At 37.9% G+C, this 26,434-nt stretch overlaps 1 protein-coding gene across 1 annotated transcript in view; it reads right to left on the reverse strand.

Moving 5' to 3' along the window:
• LOC124797936 (very long-chain-fatty-acid--CoA ligase bubblegum) overlaps positions 1 to 26,434 on the reverse strand; it is a 177,838-nt gene that overhangs the window by 39,811 nt on the left and 111,593 nt on the right. Inside the window, exons 3-7 of the mRNA XM_047261073.1 lie at positions 23,361 to 23,469; positions 22,455 to 22,659; positions 12,665 to 12,799; positions 7,686 to 7,881; positions 5,087 to 5,188 (exon numbers count right to left, since the gene is read on the reverse strand). Coding sequence (XP_047117029.1) covers positions 5,087 to 5,188; positions 7,686 to 7,881; positions 12,665 to 12,799; positions 22,455 to 22,659; positions 23,361 to 23,469 — 747 coding nt within the window. The remainder of the gene's footprint in view (positions 1 to 5,086; positions 5,189 to 7,685; positions 7,882 to 12,664; positions 12,800 to 22,454; positions 22,660 to 23,360; positions 23,470 to 26,434) is intronic.

The following is a 26,434-nucleotide window of genomic DNA, read 5'->3' on the forward strand; positions in this document are numbered from 1 at the left end:
TTTGTTGCTACGCAATGGCCTTTGTCAAAGTCTCGGATCGAGGATCCGTTGGTTCGCCGATTTTTTGCTCACAAGGACAGACTTTTTGTTCGACGTGGTGTTTTGTTGTTGCGTTCTGATAATGATCAGTCCAGAGTCGTGGTCCCACGTTCGTTACAGTCCTCTGTTTTACGGCTTCTTCACCAAGGACATTGGGGTATAGTGCGAACGAAACAACTTGCTCGTCAGCACTGTACTTGGTTCGGAATCGATGCTGCGATTACGAATATGTGTTCTTCGTGCCCGGCGTGTGCCGACCAACAGTCCGCACCGCCGCGGAAAGTCTTTGCGTGGCCAAAAGCCACTTCCCCTTGGCAACGCTTGCACATTGATTTTGCTGGTCCATTCTGGAATGCTCGATGGTTGGTTCTGGTCGACGCCTTCAGTAATTTTCCTTTTGTTGTCCGGATGTCTTCCACGACGTCCTCCGCCACCATCCAAGCGTTGTCTGCTATCTTTTGCATTGAAGGTCTTCCGCAGACTATTGTTTCCGACAATGGCCCACAATTCATGTCCGCAGAATTCCAGTCATTCTGCCAGGCCAATGGTATTCAACATCTGACATCCGCGCCGTTTTCGCCTCAGTCCAACGGTGCCGCTGAACGATTGGTCCGGACTTTCAAGTCACAGATGTTGAAATTGAAAGAGTCGCATTCTCGGGAGGACGCATTGTTGCTCTTTTTGTCTTCGTATCGCTCTCAGCCCCGAGATGGTCGCTCGCCGGCTGAGTTGCTCCACGGTCGTCCTCATCGCACCTTGATGTCTTTGCTGCATCCGCCGCATCAGGTTCCTGTGCGGCGGCAGACTCCTGCTTTTGCTCCAGGCGACGTTGTATTTTATCGCAACTATCGCGGTTCACGGCGTTGGCTCGCAGGGCGCATTCTTCGCTGCCTCGGCCGCGCGATGTATTTGGTTTTGGGGGCCTCTGGTGAGGTGCGTCGGCATCTCAATCAGCTGCGCCTCTGTCGTCGCTCGGGTTCTGCCGCTCCCCGTCTGCTTTCAGCGACGGTGCCGTCCGGTCAGCGCCCTGGGGACCCATCTACTGGCTCGCCTCATCCCCAGGTGTTACCGCCGATGCCTTCCATTTTGCCCGATGGCGACGCGCCGCCGCCGCCGCAGCAGCAGCAGCCGCCGCCGCCGCCGCTTGTTCTCCCGCCGGCGTCGCCCGCATTAGACGCTTCGCTGCAGCCGCCCAGCGCCTCCCAGGGTCACGCGCCGCCGATCGCTGCCCGTGACCAGCTGTCCTCCGCCATGGAACTCCCGCCCGCTCCGGACCACATGACGTCATCGCGCGTCGGCTACCCCGACGCAATGGAGGTCGACCCTTCGGTACCTCCTGTCTCTTTACGGGCGCATGCACCGCATGTTGACGTGCACCCTGGACTAGTTTTTCAGGCGTTTCCTAGCTCCCCTCGGACCGGATGGCCGGGTGCGGGTGGCACAGCCTCGCCTGTTGTTAGGCTCCCCACCTCATCGCATACGTCAACATGTGGTCCTCCCCACGGCGGGCAGAAGCCTTATCACACGACCGTTCGCCGATTTGCGGGGGAGGAATGTGGTGTCACCGCCAGACACCACACTTGCTAGGTGGTAGCTTAAATCGGCCGCGGTCCATTTAGTACATGTCGGACCCGCGTGTCGCCACTGTGTAATCGCAGACCTAGCGCCACCACCAAGGCAGGTCTCGTGATACGAGAGAGCACTCGCCCCAGTTGTACGAGAACCTAGCTACCGACCAGTTGTACGAGAACCTAGCTACCGACCAGATGTACGAAGCCTTTCTCTCTCATTAGCCGAGAGACAGAATAGCCATCAGCTAAGTTAATGGCTACGAACTAGCAAGGCGCCATTAGCCATACAGTGATTGAACTTAAAGTCTCCTGTGTATCGTCAAGATCGATGTACCACAATGATATTAAAGATAAGTATTAATCCTGCTCCGTACTTTTCTTCCTAACATTAATTACGTATCCTGTTCCAGTACATCACGCCCGCCTGCGTTAGTCTAGCGTGCATTTTCAGCCATCTCCACTTCACGGTGTCGGCCCAGCTACCGACACAACATTCACTGTAAGTGTAGATAGCCTTCTCAATATCAGAACCCTTTAGAAATCCAAACTGTGATTTGACAGTATGTTATTTGTGATAAAGTGGTTATAAAGCCAATTGTACATTACCTTTTCTAAAATATTTGAGAATGCTGGCAAAAGTGAAATTGGACGGAAATTTGATGCTGTTTCCTTATCTCCCTTCTTAAACAGTGACTTAACTTCAGCATATTTCAACCATTCAGGAAATATTCCACTCTCTCTGTTCTCAGCTTACACTCTTTTGAATAGTGCACAGAAATAAAAATCCTTTGCATTTGTTACCACACACAAAAAGGGAAATACATTGATACGTATTCAGATTTAGTGACAATTTCGCATTGGTGCCATTTGTGCCAAAGGTTTAATTTTGCTGTCATCAATGCATACACTCAATAAAATTGGTAACGAAACAGGTACTTTGAAGAAGCCAGAGATTATTATGTTCTGTAACTCAACAAAGAGAGCAGTGAATGTGGTTGATGAAATGTGTTCACAATATAATGTTGAAAAGCAAACAACATGCTGGTCATTGCACACATTTAACGCCATTTTGAACATTGCTGCTAAAAATGCATTTGTAGCATACAAAGCAAACACAGGACTGGATATTTCAAGAAAGCTATTTCTCAAACAACTGTGTTTGGAACCACACAGTGCACAGAAAGCTTGCCAGAAGCATTTCCCAAGGAACATCCACCAGCTGGCAGCACATCTATCTGGGATTACTATTGAGAAGGAAATAACAAGTGACAATTACTTTTTATGAGATCATACTGTGCACTAAATTGTATAATACTATGTGTGACAATCCTAAATTCATAACATGTAAGGATGTGAACTTTTAGAAATCCAAGAAAATGGTTTTAACAGTTCAAGTATGTTTTATACACTGAATAATTTGACTTTCAGAGGAATATGACCTCATTCTTAAAGAAATGTATGGTAAATTTAAATACTAATAAACAATATAACAAGTATATTTGACACTGATGTTGAAAATTTTTGTCTTGCTTGTTCTGGAATGTAAATGAAACATTAGGACTGTCGGACCCATCCCATCTCTTTTTGTTACTTTATGTATTTATTTCTGCCCATTCATCTAAGGTTAAAGAAACCAGAAATAGGAAACAATCAAGTGCTGCTAATTATAGTGTTTGGCGTTTTACCTTAGTTACACATGTTTAATGAATTATTTGTCTGTAGAGTAGCCTTGAATGGGTTGATTGAGTAACTAATGAGGAGTTACTGAATCACATTGGGGAAAATTGAAATTTATGGCACAACTAGACTAAAAGAAGGGATTTGTTGGTAAGACATATCCAGAGGCATCAATAAATCATCAATTTAATAAGGGAGGGAAGTGTGGGAGGTAAAAATTATAGAGGGAGACCAAGGGATGAATACAGTAAGCAGGTTGAAATGGATGTGTGTTGCACTAGTTATACAGAGATGAAGAGGCTTGCATATGATAGACCAGCATAGAGAACTTCATCTAACCAGGTTTCAAACTGAAGAGCCCAGTGACAACAATGACAATAACATGAATTAATAATTGACTCAACTTTATCAGCTGTTTCTATCTGTTAATGTTTAACTTCACTTCCTTTGATGATTAGATTAACAACACCAACAGCAGTGAATCGTCATACAAATTCATATCAAAATTAACTGACAAATGTAGGTTCTGATAGAAGATCTATTTGTATCATGCAGATGTTTGATATCAGCTTCACATTGTGTGAGTAAGGTGGAAAGGTGGAAGTATAGACAGACATGTGGCACCTGCATACCTGAGGGACTGTTACTGTCATGTGTTTTGTTAAGAAAAGTTAACAGCTTTCTTCCTAGAGACCAACCACTGCCACTACCAATTTACATTTGTGGTTGTAATGCCACGTGGTGGATGATATTGGAAGACTTTTGCTCCAAATATTTGGTGATATCAGCCCCTGCCCATAAAAGATTGTCATTTTAAGAGATGAAGGCTCACTTCACTTGGAGGGTAGCGATTTGCTTTGTTAGCACTGCTATCTGCACTTACATGGTAACAGTGGCCTTTTGCAGAAACAGCAGCTATACCTGTAAAAGGATTCACTTCTATAATATATTCTGCTGTCTTTGCTATGGTTTAAAATAATTTTCTGTGAATTATCCAGTCAGATGTTTTTCAGGATGTGACTGATTATTGCATTATCTACAAGTACTTAAACAGCTGCAGCTACACACAACTACTTAAAAAAATATAGAACACTGAAAATACTCATACACATACATTAACTGTTTGATGCAGTGATATTTTTTGAATAGGGAGACTCAAAATAGCACACAGAGCATTAACTTTAAATTACTTCAGTAGCCTATAACATCTGTTAAACTGGTATATTGTATTTGTACCTGCATATGTTATTTGTAAGCATAATGAAAGTAGTAACAAAGTCACTATTTCAAAAGAAAAATGTTGCTATTTTCCTCCCATTTGTGGTAAATAGCTGACTTTTTAATATGGTTTGCTTGATATTTATATCAGAGTTCTGTCAAAAAAGTAACAGTTTCCTACATGCATGAAGAATAATGGCACATTTTTTAATATTTAATTGAGGCCCATGAGGGAACAGAAGTATTTTTTTGTTGTATAATGTTTCAGTGCAGTTTAAACTTCCTTCAAACTATATGGATTTTGCCGTAATTTGAATTATTTGATAAGCAGTGTTTGTTGTTCACAAATAATTAGAGGCCCAGTCTCCCTTGTAACATAGCACCAGAGTGCCAATTGCCTTAATTAGTTGCCTCTTTATTAAGAACATTCTGTTGCTTGTGTTTTTGCTATCTAATATACAATTTGTTCACTGGTGTACTGGATTTTTTTTAAATCTGAGGGTTGCATAACAGACAGTATGTGTTTGGTCAGTAATTCTTTCAAGAATAAGACATAAGTGATGAATTATAATTACACTTACCGTGTATATCAAGGTACAGCATTCATTAACAGCCAAAGTCGATAAAATTTTATCTAACTCAACATCATCTTCTGCATTGCCTAGTGTAATAACATCATCCCACTGAAAAGAAATATAACATTTGCTTATAAACATAAATGAGAGATGAACTGGTTAAGTGTCACAGTTATGATTATAAAAATGAGCTTGTTGTAGCATTTTATTTTGTTACAATATAAAGGATGTATGGGGATAGTGAGAATTGAGAGAACTTCACAGCTTGGTATAGATATGGTATGTTGTTTTTATTGTGTTGCTGTGTGTTGTACAATGGAATTCAAGTGCTAACTTGATATTTATTTCTGCTACTTTTTAAAGCAGCCAGGTTGTGTGTTTTTTGTTCAAGATAATTAACTGCAATAGCATGCTGCCATTAAATTCTACATTGCGAGTTGTTCTCACCAATGAAAGGACATCCAAAGTTGATGGAGGTTTATACAGAGAGCCTGCTCTCTCATTTTCATGTCATTCTTCTCCTGAGTATGGTTCATATCTGATAACTTCAACCACAGATGAAAATAATGAGAGGTATTAGATAATTAGTGACTACAGGCTTATGAACTAGCTAACACACGTAGCCCTTTCCATAAGAAAGGGTATGGTTCATAATACATGTATAATTAATTACAAGAAAATTTCTTTTCAAGATGCTGTCAAAACATTATGGTGAAAACAAATTTCTTGGTAGTGTTGTGACAGTTTGAAAAGGATTCAATAGATTTTGTGCATTGACTTGTTATTGTGGATCGATTGTGAGTCCATTACTTCAGGAGAGAAATGAAACAACACCACAGAAACCAAAGCAGTAGCTGGAATGAAGTTGATTCAGAGCGCTGGAAAGTGTGTGGCATGTTCTCAAAAACAAAATTTTTACTCTGCACCGGAGTGTGCACTGATATGAAACTTCCTGGCAGATTAAAATGTGAACCAGACTGAGACTCAAACTCAGGACCTTTGCCCTTTGCAGGCAAGTTCTCTACCATCTGAGCTACCCAAGAGTGAATTATGAACCACCCTCACAGCTTTACTGCTGCCAGTACCTCGTCTCCTACCTTTCAAACCTCACAAAAGTTCTCCTGCAAAACTTACAGGACTAGCACTTCTGGAAGAAAGGATATTGTGGAAACCTGGCTTAACCATAGCCTGGGGGATGTTTCCAGAATGAAATTGCCACTCTGCAGTGGAGCTGCACACTGATATTAAACTTCGTGGCAGATTAAAACTGCGTGCCAGACTGAAACTCACTTTGGACTTTTGCCTACTGTGGGCAAGTGTTCTACCAGCTGAGCTACCTAAGCATGACTCACGACCCATTCTCACAGCTTTACTTCTGCCATTACCTCATCTCCTACCTTCCAAATTTTACAAAAGTTCTCTTGCAAAGCTAGCTGGTCGTAAGTCATGTATGGGTAGCTCATTTGATTCCCGAGTTCAAGTCTCTGTCTGACACACAATTTTAACCTGCCAGGAAGTTTGATTATGCTATGTGTTTTCTGGGATGCATGAGGAATTCTTCTTATTGGTTACCTTCTAAAGTTAAAATGGTAACTGCTGTGTAGGTCTACTGCACAAGTCATCTAGAACCACAGAAAGAGAAGATCTGTGAGAAGAGGCCACTGTTCCAAATGACAAAAAATCAGCTTTCATCAGGACAGTATATTTGCACTCAAAGGTGCTTTGGCTTGGGGAAAACTGGAGAATTTTAAGTACAAATTATTGAAAGAACAATTGCAATCACCAGGATGGCACGCTCTGGCTTATATCTGTATCTACATGTAAAGATATTTGTGGACGCAAATTTATTTGTCACACACACCAAGACTGTTTGTTGACCTATATTGGAACTACTGTATGTTGAAAACAACTATGCCATAAAATCAAGAATGTTACATCATTCATTCATTCTGTTGGACAAAAGTACCACAACAGCCCAAATATAAGCTGCACTTTTTCACCATTATTTTGCCAAAATTACGGTGTGATTTATTTGGATGATCCTACAAATCCCATATATTTTCCCACCATAGAAATGTCAACTGTCTGTTGCACTAGTTTGTCAGTTTGGAATGAAGCAACAATATCACAGGTACCTGATGTTGTCATATACATGTATCTGAAAGTACTATTTCGACAGACTTACAGAAAGACATCATAAAGCCATCAGCTGGCCTTACGTGTGAGTGAATTTTCTCTTCATGGTGTGTTGTGCTGTGTGTCCAATGCCCTGGATGGTAATGAGGACCCTTTAGAAAGAAAGTAATAAAAATTCTGACTCTGACAAGCAATTGCCAGTAAAGAAATTAACAGTGACATCAGTGAGGACAGTGATTAGAAGGTTGGTATTTCTGTGCAATATACCTACAATACAGCATAAAATTGTGATTAATAGTGATTGTATCACAGTTTTCATAAATGAGTAATGAATTTGACATAAAATTTTCTTCACTGATTTTCTCTCTATTTTTCCCCAATCATAATTAAGGTTGTAGCTTATATTGAGGACAATGTGGTTGTTTTGTTGTATAATAGTTGTTTACTTTGTTGTATTACATAAACTTACACTCAGCACTCCCTCCTCCTCTGGCTTTCCTTCATACTGCACAATTGCTTTAAGGTGTGGTATTTGGGACCGTATCTGCAGCACTTTGTCAAGTTGTTTCTTGTCCTGTACTACAAATATATTTGCCCGGCTGTTGATGGCACAGTGCAGGCAAGCTTCTGGTGAGTTCGTTGTGTAAATTCCAGCAGCAATTCCCCTGTAACAACAAGCACAAATAGTTTTATTTTAGTTACTTAAGTTCCTGTTAATCAGACATAAAAAGCATTCCAGTTACTAGAGGCAATACAAGTAGATCAAACGCATTTGAAGAAATGAGTAGAAATAAATGCACATATGTTTATGGAGTGATATGACCAATATCTGGTTTAATGCAGTTTTATTAGGACTTAATACGATAACTTCAAAGCACATCCAAGATCCATTTAAACGAAAATATCCTTACTAAGGGCCTGTAGGATGAGAACTGTAACTAACCTATGTGAGAGAAGATTTTTCAAGTTATTTTGAGTTTTAGTGATATACGAACATGAAGTGTCATGCAGTCTCTCTTCTGTTGGTGAGCTCAATAAGGCAATTTGTAATAGTGCATTATATGCTGCAAAATGTATAATCATGATCATGAAACTCAAGTTGTTAATCTTGAGTGCTACTTGCTATCCAACCAGAACTACAAAAGAACTGTAGCAGCAAGAAGTTTCAATATACATAATACAGAAACTTTCAATATCCTATCATCAGGAGAAAGGTGGGAAGAAGTCTTGCAATTAGATGAGCCAACAAAAAGTTCAAGAAATTCTCTAGCATCTTCAGTGATTACTTTGATATTGCATTCCCTTTCAAAACACAAGTAATATGAGGCACAATTTCGAAATCAAATAGGTGGATAACAACAGGTACCAAAATCTCAAGTCAAGAAAAAGAGACTTACTCAGATAAAGGAAAAATAGTAACATACCCCAACTTCTGAACAGTTACATTCAGAAAATACATTCCAATCTGCAAATGAGTGATATGTCAGGAAAGAAATGGCCAATGATAAGTTCATAACAGAGTCAACAAATAAAAGCAAAGCAGTATGGATCAGCAAATAAAAGCCAAGCAGTATGGAAAGTAAGAAAGAAGGAAGCAAATAAAGTGTCCCCAAAAATAGAAAATATGACAATCATGAGAACAAGAGTCTAACTAATTCCCAACACATCACAAATCTTTTCAGCCATTGCTATGCAGATATCAAAAATAATTTAATAGTCAGTAGTAGAACAGATACTACAAAGAAACAGAAAAAAGTGCAGTCATGTCCCTCTTCAATCTGTGTTTATGGAACAATTTCAGATGTAATCATCCATGTTGCATCAACTCTTAAGAAAATATTTTCAGGAGTTTATGGTATTCTGATTGCATAATAAAGCAATGTAATATAAACATTTCACTACAACTTTCAGACATAGTCCAATCATCTTTTCTGACAGTCATATTTCCAGACTGTTCAAAAATTGATAATTTTGTCCTTGTTCGTAAGAAAATGCCTTGTTATCAGGCTTTAGTAAAATCATAGGAAAGGTAATGTATAATAGGTTAATGAAATTTGTAGAGGAAAACAAAATGGTTACTGACACTCAGCATGAATTCAGGAAAAATAAATCAACAACTAGTGCCATCTATGATTTTATAAACAATGCCCTGAAAACAACGGACAAAAAACAAATTGCCACTGGCATTTCTCTAGACTTAAGTAAAGCCTTCAACATACTGGACTGCAACGTACTGTTGGACAAGCTCTAAGCATATGGAAGTAAAGGCACTGCACTAAAATACTTTTTTTTGCAAATGACACAAGCATCCTTATTACAGGAAACACCTCAAGTCAGCTGCAAGCAACTGTAAATAAATCTACAGCACAGCTAAATCTATATCTACATCTACTCGGCAAACCACCATAAAGACATGGCAGAGGGTACATTCCATTGTACCAGTTATTAGGGTTTCCTCCTGTTCCATTCACATATGGAGAGCAGGAAGAATGACTGTCTCATTGCCTCTGTGCATGCAGTAATTATTCTAATATTATCCTCACAATCCTTATGCGAGTTATATGTAGGTGGTTGTAGTGTATTCCTAGAATAATCATTTAAAGTTGGTTCTTGAAACTTTGTCAATAGACTTTCTCAGGATAATTTACATCTATCTTCAAGAGTCTTCTGGTTCAGTTCTTTCAGTATTTCTGTAACACTCTCCCACAGATTAAACAAACCTGTGACCGTTTGTGCTGCCCTTCCCTTGGGGCCTAGAGCTTTGTTCAATTTTAATGATTTCCGCTGTTTTTCAACACCACTGTGACATTAATACTTACTTCATTCATCTTTTCAGTAGTATGAGGATTAAATTGGGGCAATTCTCCCAGATGATCCTTTGTAAAGGAACATTTGAAAATGGAGTTAAGCATTTCAGCTTTTGCTTTTCTATTTTGCTTTGCCCAGTTTCAGTTTCTGTCCCTTTCACTAGAGACTGGATGCTAATTTTGGTGCAGTAATCTCTGTTTCTTTAGAAGTTTCTTTACAGCAACTGCATACCATGGATGTTCCCCTCATTATGAACTGTTCTACTAGATACATATCTGTCCAGTGTAAGGTCAGCTATTATTTTAAAGTTGAGCCAGAGTTCCTCTGCATGCCCCTGTGCTGTGCTGAAAGTTTCGAGTTCCTCATTGAGATATGACACTACTGATCTTTTATCTTTACATATGACCAGAAATTCTTTGGGTTCTATGAAACATTATTTGACAACATTCTGCTACAGTAGTCAATGAAGGTATTACACAATGCTCTCTTGACAGCCAAATGCTTTTCATTCAGCATCTCTCTATCTGCTGCCCTATGCCTTGTTTTACACCTATGATGCAGTAATCTCTGTTTCTTTAGAAGTTTGTTTACAGTGACTGTATACCATGGATATTACCCTCATTATGAACTGTTCTACTGGATACATATCTGTCTAGCTATTATTTTAAACTTGAACCAGAGTTCCTTCTGCGATGTGCTACTGATCTTTTATCTAGTTTACTGAACATTGGCTGCTTGAAGTACACAGAAAGGTCATCTGGATTGATGAGTTACACAAGTAGGTAGGCATCAATGGCAAGTTACATCCCTTGAGGCAATGCATCCCACTTGCCAACTGAGCACCAGTCAAGCAGATGAAGGTATTCTTGTGCTGGAGATATTTACATTGGATGAAATGGGGTCCTTGGTATGTCTGCCATCATGTATTATTCAGGAGCTGTACTGCTATCTACTATCCATTCAAGTACATCCATTTGTTTTCTTTCAGCACACCATGGCTGATCTTTAGCTTCAGCAAGACAGTGCAACACCCATAAGACCAAAATAGTGTCAAAATGGTTTGAGGAGCACTCCATCAATGTGAGGGTGCAAGTGTGTCCTGTTCCCATCCCACCACCAAAAGTTGCCTGACCTTATTCCAGTTGAGCATATTTGGAACACAGTCAAGCAATACGTGCACACCTCTGATCAATCTCCACAAGTTGTGGACATTGGTTGTGCATTCATTGATCAGGATAGCTCTCCAATACATTTAAGGTGTTGCTGAGTCCATGCTATATTACATCACTATGAAAGCAGGTGCTGCACATTACTAGTTGGATGTGGTGTCTAATTCAATTGCTCATGAGTGTTATAGTGCCCATGTAATTATCAGGGAATTAGTATGCTAAGTCTGCAGTAAAGTTCTTGTTTGTAATGATGCTGTTCACTCTCTTGTTATCAAATTAATATGACAATTGATAATACAATCACACCTGTATAATAAAAAATTGTGTGAGAAGTAACAACTATTTGCAACTTAGAGGAAATGCTGAGCAGTAGCCAGGATATTATGAGTAACATTAAAACTACATCTACTTCTTTGTGTGGCTATCGACTGCCCAACTATTTTAAAAACTATATTTATGACAGTTTGCAACTCACTTACTGTGCCCTTTCAACCTCTACTAACAACTACACACATAGTATATTGAAACAGTAACTAAGCTACAACAAAAGCATTTATTCTCTTTAAAATGTCTGTAAGAAATTAAGCACTACATGCTACTTAATGAGAATATTTCAGAGATGCTGCAACAAAGATTTTCTGTAAACTCTGTATTATGCCTATATATACTCACAACTGAAATATGGAGTTATTTTCTGGGGTAACTCTTCCCTTAGCCAAAAGTTCTTTAGGCTACAAAAAAGAATTATAAGAATAATGGGAGGTGTAAAATGGAAAAAAACCTGTAGACCACTCCTTAAAAAGCTATAAATCCTCCAACTTCCATGTATATATATGTGTGTGTGTGAGACAACCTTGTTTGTGAAAAGATACACAATGTAAAATCCCACTCTCTTCCAGAAAAATGAAATTTTGACTCCAATGACACCAGACATGAAGGAAACTTTCATTTAGACCCCACCAACACCACCCTGAATAAAAAAGGAACCCTGTATTATGGGGAAGTTATTTATAATAAACTTACCCCACAAATTAAAGCAATAAATAGCCTGGCTAATTTCAAATCAACTGCTAAGTCATATTTGACTTATCACTGCTTCTATAGCCTCCATGTGTTCTTTCAGGAAGTTCACTAATGATTTGTGTCTTTGCCTTAGTGATGTATCATATAAATGTTGCTAAAACTTTAATGTTTTACATGTAAATATTGCTGTAATACAAATATTAATCTGCCAGCACAGTACATGCTCTTTCTGCTTTAAAATATCTTCTCCTTATTTTTGTACAATATTTGCTCTGCATATTGTAACTCAGTGATCATTTAATGTAGAAATAATGAAATTAATGCAAATTTAATATTATATTTTGTTATACATTCACTTGTCCTACATCAGAATGTACTATTTGTGTACTATATTATTACCAGGACCAATAAAACTCTACTCTATTCTATTGTACTATACTGTACATACCCAGCATATATTGCAGCCAAATCAGCAATGAACCATTCTGGTGAATTGAATCCAAGAATACAAACAGAATGATGCCTTTCTAGACCAAGTTTGATGAATGCTTTGGCACAAGACCGTACATAAAATTCGTAGTCTCTGTAACAGAAAATAAAATCATTTGTAAAACAAACCTATTCATTTTCAAAATGACAAGCAAACTTTTAATTGGAAGCCCACGCATCTTTTTCGGAGAGCTTTCCAGACACATGTGACACAGTACGGTTACTTTATTTTTACTGCTCTCAACTAAATCTACTGTATTTTGCTCATTTGAAGATCAAAATTGCTTTTTGCTTTACTCATATACTAATTATTTAATGGCTAATTTTTTATTCCTCGTAATTTTGTGTAAAGGGCATCAGTAAATGTCAATCAAACATAATGCAAAAATTGAGAAGCTACAGTACTAAAAAATATTAAAAATATATCTTCTTAGCACTCCTACAAATGATCTAACTATTCAGATTAAAGAGGTGAGGATTCCTATTACTGTGGGACAGTAACAATGTTCATTGTAAGCCTGCCTTTGTTCTTATGGCAAAAAGGTAAATGTTGTTATACAATAAATATCAATGTGGTCATGTAGCTATTTAGCCAGCAATAAGAGATAAAAAGCAGACATTTAATGTCACTGAGGAAGCTGCAATATTTTTCTCCCAAAATAGTAGTTTTATTGCTGATTTTATTATGTTCAACTTCACTTAACAGAATCTGTTTATGGCAGTTGACCAAAGTTCATTATTAATACACTACCTAACAGCTATTTTACTTTGTTAAGTATATCTTCACTTGTTCTACATTGTTGAACATATTTTGTGGTCCTGTTGGACAGAGTGAATAAATAAATTAATTAATCAATATTGGTATATGTTTTGTGTGTGTGCAAACAAATCTAACTTCAGTAGTACACAATTATGCTAGGGGAGTGTTACGGAAGCCAACAACTGTGCAAAATTTCTTGCATGACATGGGACATCTTCACCATTAACTGGAATTTGTGTGATGGACAAGAATTAACTAATACTCAGGACACATACATGAAACCCACATGGAGATTTATATTGTGGCAAACCTGATAACAACACAGTTTGTATGTGAAAAGAAAACAGGTAACATGTGGATGCCTGGTTTGTTGTAGAATGTCATTAATGAATGTTCAGCAGAAATGAAAGTATTTTTTGGCTGTGCTATAACAAAGACATGGTTCATTAATATTGTCAGTAAATACCTGATATAATCCCAGAGCAGAGTGCACTCTGCCTCACTGTATTATTGTTTTTTCGCGTGTTAACTTGACTCCTCTCTGCACTGTATTGAATCTGCTCTGGCCTTGTGCTTGGATTGGGTGTGAAACTTCAGAACAGTTTCTGCATTAAAGTAATTTACACTTTAGGTGTGCACTTATTTGTGTGTGTAGTTGCTGTAATGCAGTTTCGTCTAGCACAACAATTATGACTTAGTCCAGTAGCTTAATAATATGAACAGTTTACTTTTAAATCTGCCTGTCTGTCATTCAAAGTCATTTGAAAAGTCTTGCACTCTGCTCATGGGTGACCATTACAGTGATATGATCAAGCTGAAATTCATGTCAGTTGTGAGCGAGACATTGGGTGTGATGGTCATATATATGTTTGCTGGTTAGTGTGACTGTGTAATGAGTAATTTAGTTTTAAAATGGAAGGTGAAACTGAGTCAGGTCAGATTACACATAGTGACCAGCATTCGTACATAAAAATTGAATCCCTACATCGAAAGAACCCAACGGAAATTTACAGCACGTTGAGAGAGTGAATGGGAATAATGTAGCGGATTGTAGTGCATTATCATTGCGGTCTGCTTGTTTTTATGAAGATCAGGTAAGGACTGAGGACAATCCAAGAAGTGGAAGGTCATCAACTGCTTCAGACTAGACCTCTCAGGTCACTGTTAATGACATTTCAAGAGAGAATTGGCAAAAAACATATCAGTAAACTGCATATGAGGCCAGAACGTCTGTCACTTCAGTTTACAGAATCATACCTGAAAAGTTAAGTATGAGAAAAGTTGCTGCCAGATGAGTTCTGTATAATCTGGGTGAAGAGTGGAAAGCAGGTTGCAGAAGGATGACAGATGAACATCCATGTTATTGAACTGAAGAAAAACATTTTATGAAAAGGATTATCACACCTGATCAAACCTGTATACAAGATTTTGAGCCAGAACTGAAGTTTCAGTCATCATAATGTGAAAGTTCCAACTCTCCATGCCCAAAAAAATTCTGCCACCAGCAACCAAAGGTGAAACTGATGATGATCTATTCATGTGACTTGAATGGAGTCATAGCTGTAAATAGAGCACCCTAGGGTAAGTCTGTAACAGGCACCTATCACAAGCTGTTTCTGCAAACTATTTTGTGCCAGAAAATTTGTCAAAGAAGGTCCGTCATGCTTGCATCTCATGTTCTTGTTGTCCTTGATAATACAAAACCACATATTGCCCTATCAGTATGAGAAACACTTGACAAATATGAATGAGGAACACTACCACGCTCCCTCCCCCCCCTGCCACCACCACCACCACCACCATAGTCCTGATATGAGTGCAACCAGGCTTTGATTTGTTTCTCGAATTGAAGGAGCAACTCTATGGAGAAAGTTTTGATACAATATATAAAGCTTACAGTGAGGTGACCCAAGCAATCAGACAGCTCTGCAATGAAGATGCCCTGTCCAGAATACAGAATTTTCCAAAACATTGGAAAGCTGTTATAAGCAAGAATGGAGATTATATTGAAGACCTGTTAAGTTGTTTTATAAAATAGATTATATTTTCTTCAATTCTGTCTTTCAGTGTGTAGAACTTTTGAAATACCCTCATACAATGGGTTAATATCACTTCATCTTTACATTTTAATGAATAGGATTTTTTGTCAGTGGTTATTTCCCAGTATGTCTAAAACTGGCAGTTGTTATTCCCATACTAAAAAAGAATGGCAAACCATATACTTAAAATTGTTGTCTAATTTTCTGGTTTGTATCTTTTCCAAAATCATTTAATATTTCTGTTAAATAATAACATCTTCACCAAGTCTCAGTATCTTACAGTTCTGAAATGTCATGGTCAAAGCTGCTGAAAATGTTATTTCTTTTCCGCAAACCTCTTTTGCGTCAAACGTATCTTGAAGGTGCACTAGTTGATCCAGGTATGGCATTTGACTGTGTAAACTATGAAACATTATCAGATAAAGAGTGGTGTTATGGCACTAGAAACTTGCCAGTAACAGAAAACAAGTTGTAAATTGCAGCAATGAAAAGTTGCAGTTGCTGAATGATATTCATACTGTTCCCTTTGGATCATTACATGGATTCAGTTGCTGAGATTGAAGTCATGTGTGTGTGTGTGTGTGTGTGTGTGTGTGTGTGTGTATGTGTGTGTGTGTGTGTGTGTGTGTGTGAGAGAGAGAGAGAGAGAGAGAGGGAGAGAGAGAGAGTTTCATTGTGTGTGTGTCATCTGTTGCTGGAGAAGGCCAAAGGCCTTACTGGCCAAAAGCATTATTTGTGATACTCTTTTTGTTGTGCCTATTCAGCATCTCCACTATATGGTGAGTAGCAACTTTCTTTTTCATAATATTGTTATAATCCATCCTGGATTTTCCCTTATTTAATTACATGGATCTTTGCTACTTATGATTTTTAGAAATGACATGCCACTAGAAAATGCATAGTGCCTTCTGTTACCAGGTACATAGTTTGAAGCTAATGAATTATCTATTAGATGATGTGACTTACCAAATGAAAGTGCTGGCAGGTCGACAGACACACAAACAAACACAAACATACACACAAAATTCAAGCTTTCGCAACAAACTGTTGCCTCATCAGGAAAGAGGGAAGGAAAGGGAAAGATGAAAGGATGTGGGTTTTAAGGGAGAGGGTAAGGAGTCATTCCAATCCCGGGAGCGGAAAGACTTGCCTTAGGGGGAAAAAAGGATGGGTATACACTCGCACACACACACATATCCATCCACACATATACAGACACAAGCAGACATATTTAAATATTTGGAGCTTGATATTCAGGTAATTTGTAATAGTGGCTGTAAGGTATCTGAGAAACCTACTTGGGTAAGTGAACCTAATGACTGCACACTTAGGATCATCTTGGAACTGAACTGAATATGTATTAGAAGAAATAAAATTCAACTACATACTAAAGCAAATACTATTTTCTGATTCTATTGGTCACTGTTCCAGTCAACAGCACGTCAGGAATATGTAGAGGAGTTGATGTCTGGTAGACAACAGCAGTTACTTTCAAATGTGTGACAAATAATAGTACTTATGGTAATGGCAGTGATAAGAAGGATCACTTTGTGCAGTTTTATATATACTTCCCGGGAGATGTTGAAGAGGCATTCTGGAAGCCACTGTTTGGTCAGAATGAAACCAACTGCAGATTTTAGTACAACTAGAACAAACTATGCCCATCTTCTGGGCTCAGAGGTAATACTTGGATCATTACAGTGACTGGCAGAGAAGGTTCAGAAGACTAGCCTTGTTCATGGAATTTCAGTGACAATTACAATATGCAGCATTGCCCCATGGCTGATAATGGCCCCACATTCTAAGTCATGTGTCAGGCTTCAACCAGAGATTTAGAAGATTCAATGCCAAGCCAGGCTGTGACTTATTAGATTTGCACAATAGTACTGCTAACTGTAGGCGCTCTCAAAATGGGTCTGGATTGTATCCTACATTTAAGGCTGTTATCCATGTAGCTGATGTGTGTTGGGTGCAAGCAAGGTTTTTTGTAGATTAAGTGATCCCAGATTAAATGAGTCCAGATTATTATCAGAAGTATGATCATATGGCGTTTCAAGTGAAATTTGTGACTAGACTGAGGATCTTTTGGTGGGAAGGGTGCAACAAGTTATCTTGAATCGAGAGTTATCAGATATAGAATTAAGCTTGGGTGTGCCCCAAGGATGTGTCTTGGGGCCCTGTTGTTCATCTTCTATATTAATGACCATGCAGACAATATTAGTAGTAACCTCAGATTCTTTCCGATGATGCAGTTATCTACAGCAAAGGAAGCTATGTAATTACACAGTCAGATCTTAATAAGATTTCAAAGTGATGCAAAGAGTGGCAACTTGCTTTAAATTTTGGGAGATGTAAAATTTTGCACTTCACAAAATGAAAAAAAAGGTAGTAACCAATGACTATAATATTAGTGAGTCACACTTGGAACTGATCAACTCCTAAAAACACATGAGTGTAACAATTTGTAGGGATATAAAATGGAATGGTCACATAGTCTCAGTGATAGATAAAGCAGGTGGCAGATCGGGATTCATTGGTAGAGTACTTGGGAAATGCAATCAGTCTGCAAAGGAGACAGCATACAAAACACTCATGAAGCCCACCCTAGAATATTGTTGAAGTATGTGGGACCCATACCAAAAAGGGCTAACTAGGGATATTGAACAGAAACAAAGAAGTGGAGCACAAATGGCCACAGGTTTATTCGAATCATGGGAGTGTCACAAAGATGCTGAAAGAATAGAATTGGCAGACGTTTGAAAACAGGTGCAAACTATTCCATGAAAATACATATAGAAAGTTTCTGGTATGAATCTAGGAATATATTACAATCCTGTACCTATCACTCCCATAGTGATCACAAAGATAAGATTAGACTAATTACAGCTACCACAGATGCATTTAAGCCATCATTCTTCCCATGATCCTTACCTGAAGAAATGGGAGAAAGCATAAATAATTGGAAATTGGACTGTACCTGCTGCCATGCTCTTCACAGTGGTTTGCGTTGTATAGATGTACATGTAGATAACGATAGTTGGAGACCCCAGGGTACTTGTACAAGGTCCAAAGTAATCTCCCTCCCACAGGTGAAATTATTAAATTACTTAGAGTATTTACAACAAACTACAAGTATTCAAAGCACACTTAAAAAAAAGAGTTGCTTGCATTGTGCCGATTACAAAAAGTTAAAGAGAAATTTGAGTTGGTGCATTCAGTAAAACAAGAAACTCAGTTCCCCAACCCCAAGACAAATACTGAAGCTGCATGTGAGACTTCTTTTGTGCAAGAATCATTATCAAGGGTGAGTATAAACTAATAATTGGATCCTTCTATTGACCACAAGATACACCCCTAGAATTAAAAAAAAACTTTAGAAAAAACCTTGGCTAACTAGTACATATGTTTCCCAGTCACACGTTCATCATTGGAGGAGACCTGACTCAGCCAATAAACATTTGGAAAAATTAAAATGGTTGGTGTAAGACAGTCCTAACTCTCAGTTTAGTAAAGATTAGTCTGATGATGTAATGTGTTGTGTTTTCTAATGCATCCACTGAATCAGGTGATGCAGTGGTTAGCATGCTGGACTCGCATTCAGGAGGATGATCATTCTAATCCCCATTCAGCTGTTCAAAATTAAGTTTTCTATGATTTTCCTAACTTGCTTACGGCAAATTCTGAGATGGTTCCTATGAAAGGGCATGGTCGATTTCCTTCCCCATACCTCCTTAATTCGAGTTTGTGCTCTGTCTAATAATTTGATCCTTCTATGACTTCAATGTACAGGGAATGTTAAACACTAATCTTCCTTTGAATGTACCACATACTGGTAATGAGTAGTTTCCTGTGTATCAGTAGAATGGATTATCTACTCTTCTGTTTGAATTAAATGAAATTTATAATGTGCAGTAACTCAAAATAAGCTCTTGTGGGTTAGTGCTGTGTCTCCCCCACCCCCCTCCCCCCCACTGGCCCTCTCATGGGTAGCTGTGTAAGTGGAGTGCATGACAAGCCATCATGTAAAACAATATTAAATGTTTCCTTTGATTACTAATAGAGTGCAGAATTCAGCTCGTGATAGAGATGTGTTAAATTTAATGGTAACAAATAGACCTGAGCTTTGTGAGAATTTGTACATCAGTAACCATTAGACATTTGTAGTACCATTGATTACCAAACCAAAGAGGCCACCTAAAAGGAGTAGGAAGGTTAACATCTCCAGATCTCCATCTCTCTAACACACACACACACACACACACACACACACACACACACACACACACACACACACACACACCACAACACACATACACACACACTGTGTGAAACAGTTTATGATGGGAGAAAACCTCTATGGTATACAATTTCTGTAAAGAAACTGCACAATACATGCAAAATAGAACTTAGGGCTATAGGCAGAAAGATGCTAACTGTTAAGTGTTTGGTGGTCAAGAGTTAAATGTGTGAAGTCTTCAATGACTACCACAGCAGAATCTCATCAGAAGGGCTCTCCTGAAAAGCAATTAAATTCTGGTATTATGTAAAGGCTGTCAGTAGCAGGAAAGTATGTGATGACTGATCAGACAGTCTCGGATGAAACAGGAACTGAAATTTGTGGGAGCGAAGCAGAAATACTGAACTCCACATATCAATGTTCCCTTACAAACAAGAACCAACTGTACTGCCCCGGTTTAACTCCCACACCACTGAAGGTATATATTAACCACTGACGAGACAAAGTATTATGACCACTGCCCACCATGAGATTGAATGCCACCTCGTCGTTTTGCATAAGAAGGTACATAAGCAAAGATGAATGCAGAATTATTCTAACAATGATATGGGCAACAAACAGGGTAGTTTACTGACTTAAGCAACTTTGACATAGGGCAGGTTGTTAAGGCCCTGTATGTGGGAATGAGCATTTCAGAAATGGTGACATTGGATGGCTATTTGTTTGCTACTGTCATGAGCAAAAATGGAAGGTAGGTGACAAGGTGTTGGACATCCATGCATTTTCTTAGGCTTCCCTAGTCTATGAATCAGGATAGGCATTGATCTGTGGCAAACCTGATGTCAGAACATAGTGTTGGTGGAGGCGGTTGTGCTTCAGAACAAACAGTTCAGTACACGTTGTTGAACATGGGGCCCTGCAACATTTGCCCTAGTGAAAATATCAATTATAACTGCAGTGGGGATAGAATCATTAAGATTGAATTGTGGATTAATGGAAATGCATCATCTGGTCAGATAAATAACATTTCATGGTACATCAGGTCAACAGTCATGTTCAGATACACCATCATCCACACAAGCAGCTGCTTGGAACATATATGATACCACTGACACTGGCCAGCAGGGGCAGTACTATGCCACAAGTGGGATATTCATGTGAGTGTCCATGGGACTTTGACAGTTGTGGTCTACATGGACTTTATTGTGGACTACATGCATTCCTTCATGCTTGATGTCTTCCTTTACATTGATGGAATCTTCCAGCAGGGTAACTTATCAGTGTCACAAGGACAGAATCACATTGATGTCTTGGCCACCATATTTGCTTGATTAAAACCCAATGGGAGACATCTGGGATACTATCATGCATCAGCTCTGCCCCCACAAATCATTGGACCTTCATTTACTGATATTACAGGACTTGTGCATAGATGCTACATACCTTTGGAATATTATGAACGGCTTGTCAAATACACATTACACAGAATCGATATGCTATTGCATTTCAAGTGTGCTATTAAACAGATGGTCATAATGCTTTGGCTCTCAAGTATAGATATTAGTGGCACTCAGAAACAGTTTTAAAAAAGCTGGAATGGATCAAAACTCCAGGGTCCAACAGAATTCCTGTTAAATTTTGTTCAGAATATACAGCTGAGTTAGTCTCCCTCTAGAGCACTAGAGGTCAGGAATGTGATCAGTAGTTGGAAGGTACCACAGGTCACGTTAATTGATAGCAATGACGAAAAATGACCCACAAAATTTACCCAATGTTAGACTTTTTGCAAATTATATGGATATATATATAATGAAATACTATACAAAAAAACAACAGAAATATTTAATCGGATCTCGATAAGATTTCAAAATGGTTCAAAGATTGGCAGAAATGTAAAATTGTACACTTCATGTAGTATAGAAACATACTATCTTATGACCTCCACACAAGTCACAACTGGAATCAGCTAACATGACAAATGCTTGGGAGCATCTGTTCATGGGGGTATGAAACAGAATGATAAAAAATGCTCAGCCATAGGTAGATCAGGTGACAGATCAGGTTCATTGATAGGATATAGAAAAAGTGCTTCAGTCTTCAATCGAGATTGCTTGCAAAATTCATGCATGATCTGTCCAGGAATATTGCTGAGGTGTGTGGGACCCGTATCATATATGACTAACGATGGATATTGGACATGTACATAGAAGGACAGCGTGAATAGGCACAGGTCTTTCTGACCGATGGGAGCATCAAAATCAGTATAGGTTGATGTTTGGAGATAGATGCTAACTGTCCTGCAAAAGTATACTAGACAAAGTCGAAGAATCTGAATTAAGCAGGGAATCTAGACATACTGCAGTCTCCTATGTATCATTCTCAGTATCCACAAAGATAAGGTTAGACTACTTGCAGCATACATAGAGGTTTTTAAGCAATCATTCTTTCCTAACTCCATACACTAATAGACTGCAAAGAAGCCCTACAACATTGTACTATGAAAAGTACCTTCTGCCATACACTTCATAAAGTTTTCCAGAAAATGGATGTAGAAGTAGATATGTAGCTCAAAGTAGCCACTATAAGGTGATTACCTGCCTTTACTTTTTCTATTATCTGATAAATTAGTAGGTTAAAGGTATATTTGCTACATTTTGATAGTGTTGACACCTTTTATGGATGATAAGCATGAACGTTAACCATATATACATACTCATATGTAATAGTATTCCATGTTCCATCATCATTTCTTGTGGCCATTGCTGTGAGTTCTGGAAACAGCTCCACAGCCCTGTGCAGTAAACCAGGTACTGATATAGGTTCTCTTGCAGCTATTCCAGTTGCTTTGGATCTCAGCTTTACCCTACAGTCTGGCCTTGTTGTTGTATATGAATCTGCTGGAAGAACCTGATTTGGTCCTAGAAAGAAACAAAAATATCGTCAGCAACAGCTGCAATAAAATACGGGTAAAATTTGGTTAGAAAAAAATAAGCAAATAACACTTTCATGAATTAGCATTAGTTCACTACACCATGTTTATAATAATTTACACTGATTTATAGATGCATGGTTTCATGGCAGAATGAATTCATAACATCTTGAACTTCTAGCCATGCCAGTTAGTACTTGCCACACTATGCAGCTGGAAACTTGAAAAGGTTTTAATAGTAACATTGATTGCCTAAATAGGCAATAGAGTTGTGAACAGAATTGTTTTCACCACACAAATTAACTAGTCATACAAAATTGCATTATTTATTTCATGTTACCAGAACTTCCTCCACTTAAGTTTGATGATAGCACGCTGTCTCATCTGGATATCCTATAACCTTACACAAAGAAAGTTTGCTGGTAGCCAGTGCCTAAATTTACAAGCAATAAAGTGTCCATTATAATTTCAAAGTATTCCAATGAGTGATTTATGGAAATGATACTGTTACTGGAAAACAACTCAACACATATTATCCAGAAAAAAAGTTCTTCTCCACTGACAGTAATTTATTCAAGTACAGTTTGATTAAAACATTTATCATGTTAGCTCTCTTTTACATGATGGTATTCTAATTACATTTTAAATGTGATTTATTTGTTCATTTTCCATGTATGTAAGAGGCATTACCATTGTGGAATTCTTGATCAGCTTGGTCTCTTGCATCTGGTGGCTGAGCGACTGGTTTCTCTTCGGAAATCTGCACTGTTTTTGGTTCCCTTATGCCATTTAGCTTCCCCTGAAGTGACAAAAGTTGTATCAGTAAATTCATGGAGAAATAATGCAGATACTTACTGATTACTGTAGCACATATGCATGATCATGATAAACCTTCATTAGTTTAAGAATAATGCTCTTATATACATTTGTTTCTATGCATGTACATATTTTAGTTTGTCTGTGGTGTTCAATGATGAAGCTAGCAACATCCTCAATTAATACAGCTGCTTACTTTGTCATATTGATACTAATTTACATTGTACTGTAGCTGATGCTTGAATGTGCCAGTAGATGGCAGATAATTCAAAATTTTCAATGAAACGGATCACTGGAAATGTAAGTTACAGCAAACAGTTTATGAAGTTTTACTGGATCTGCTTTAAAAGTTTATAACTGATTCCTTAGTTTGTCTTCTGGTTAACACATTTATGTACATAAAATAAGTACTGTCAGTGACTTACTCACAGCCTTAATTACACATGTTCATTGAAATATTTGAGTTGTTGTTCGCAGAAAGATTGGAGTAACAGGGTGCAATAATCCAGTAAATACTGTATTAAATGATTAATGAAAAATATGCTTCTTCAGTTATGTTTTATATGAAATGGAACATTATCATAAATTTGTAGGGTACCCTTCAACAACAGGTAGGTCACTCCATTCCAGCTGATTTACAACTGTATAATAGTTTAGCAAAGTGTACAGTTTTGGCATTTCCTTCCATAATCAGGCAGAATCTACATTGGCTGAGTGCCTCATTTGAGTGAAATGCTGTTATTTTGTATTTAAAAATAACATTTTTTCACCATTGGCACAGAATTAGTATACTAATTTGGAAAGCCGCACTTGGTTGTATATTTTGTAATATATGTGTAAGGTGCATGTCCAAACTGTAATTAATCTGAGCTTCTTTCTGTGACACTTTCACAAGAATATATGGGGCACTGAACAATATTTTGCACTGTAAACTGTGTCTGATATTTTATCTTTTTATTAGAATTTTTTTTATCTACTCAGTGCAGATTTTTCAGAGTTAACAAGAAATTTTCTGAGGTAACGCTATTCTGTCAAACTGCTTCAGACCAGCCATTTAAATAATGAAAGATCCCAGTGTTGCCACATGTTGATAAAGTGATAAACGTTCTAACTAGTAATGGTGGATAATAAGTCTTAGCTAATTCCTTGTGGATAATAATGTAAATGCATAAATATGGGAAATTCAACTTTGCAACATCATTAGAATTCCACTACGTTTTTCATAATAAGTACATATGCTTGATCATATTAAGAATAGACCCTGATAATGTTACTAACGATGTTTGAAATAGAACTGGAACACAGATAAAAATTCTGCTATCCTTATATTGTTTGGTGACTGGGTTCTTTATATTGATTGAAATCACCTGCTCTACTGAACAACTATTACCAAGCAAAAGTGACAATACAGATGAAAACTTCAGCTATTTTGTCTGGGCAGAAAAAAATAAATGTGAACTCTTCAGGCTTTCACCTACTGTAACAAAAAAGGGAATGAGAAAATGGTCAATGACATGGCAAAAATCAGATGATTTACTGAGACAGAGCTCTAATGGAAAAAAGTACATAAAAGAAGAAAACTAACACTAGTGAACTTACGTGTACTGGTACTTCTAATGATCTCAGTCCTCTAATTCACATTTTAATCCATCAGTATCATGATTTGAAGGAAACATCATTGAGTCTAATTCAGGTATGGGTTTTTTTGCAGCTTTGCACTTTCTGACTCATTTTTGATATACATAGGTTCATTGGTTTGAGGGGTTTGAAGCACCAGACTACAAAGGCCATCGGTCCCTTGATGCACATTTCCTAAGAATGTACTAGTAATAAATTTCATAGATGCATTTATCAGAATATTTTAACATCGAAGCTCAGTTGTTTGTGTTGCATGCTGTATATCTTCCCAAGTCAAGTGAATGGAAACTAAAAATCTACAATTACTGGTCTAATGATCCACCTTTATGAACAATTGTCTCTGCTGATTCTGTGTCTTGAGCCACACACACATACATGAGTAGGGATACTTAGGAGATGAATTGCACAAAATTATTGATTATTTGTGACATTTATATAATGCACATGTATAATAAATGTGAACTTCAAATAAATAAGGGAGAGTGTTGTACCAGGAGGATGTGTACCTAGGAACAAATGATATTTTCTGATCATGTTTCATTCTAGTGACTGATTTTAATCATGGAACCACATGAAGGAATGCACACTAGAAACCACCACAATAAATTTCCAACATTTGCTACTGTTTTTGTTGTGAGACATGAGAATGTGTTTTGTGCAGTATTTGGGAATATTAGGATTTCTAAATATTTAAGTGCTGTGTAATATAATATACTAAAGCTTTTGGAGGATATGGTTAACCTTCAGTCATAGCATTTCTATGTCTACAGTCCATAACCCATTTTGCGGTGTGTGGTGAGGTTATGTTTTGTACCACTATCACTCCCTCCCTTTCTTGCTCCATTTGTGGGTAGTTGAAGGGGAGAACAATTTCCGGCATGCCTCCATGTGGGATCAGATCTCTCGAGCATCTCCATGACACTTTTGTGCTTTCTGAATGAACATGTAATGAAATGTGCTGCTCTTCTTTGGATCTTCTCTATTTCTTCTATCAGTCCTATATGGGTCAGGTCCCATACTGGCAAGCAGTACTCAAGTATTGGTCGATTGAGTGTTTTGTAAGCTATAAGCTACTCCCTTTATTGGTGGGTTACATTTCCTGAGAATTCTTTTAATTTCAATCTGGAATCTTCCCTACTCTCAATTAATTTTATGTGGTCTTTCCATTTCAAATTGCTCCATATGAACACTTCAACATATTTTATGGAAATAACTGCTTGCATTGGTTGTTCTGCAATAGTTTAACCATGTAATAAAGGGTCTTTTTGTCTATGTATTTGCAATATTTTACATTTGTTCATACTGTAGGT

Source organism: Schistocerca piceifrons, chromosome 5 (genome assembly GCF_021461385.2).
Source record: "Schistocerca piceifrons isolate TAMUIC-IGC-003096 chromosome 5, iqSchPice1.1, whole genome shotgun sequence".
NCBI lineage: Eukaryota > Metazoa > Arthropoda > Insecta > Orthoptera > Acrididae > Schistocerca > Schistocerca piceifrons.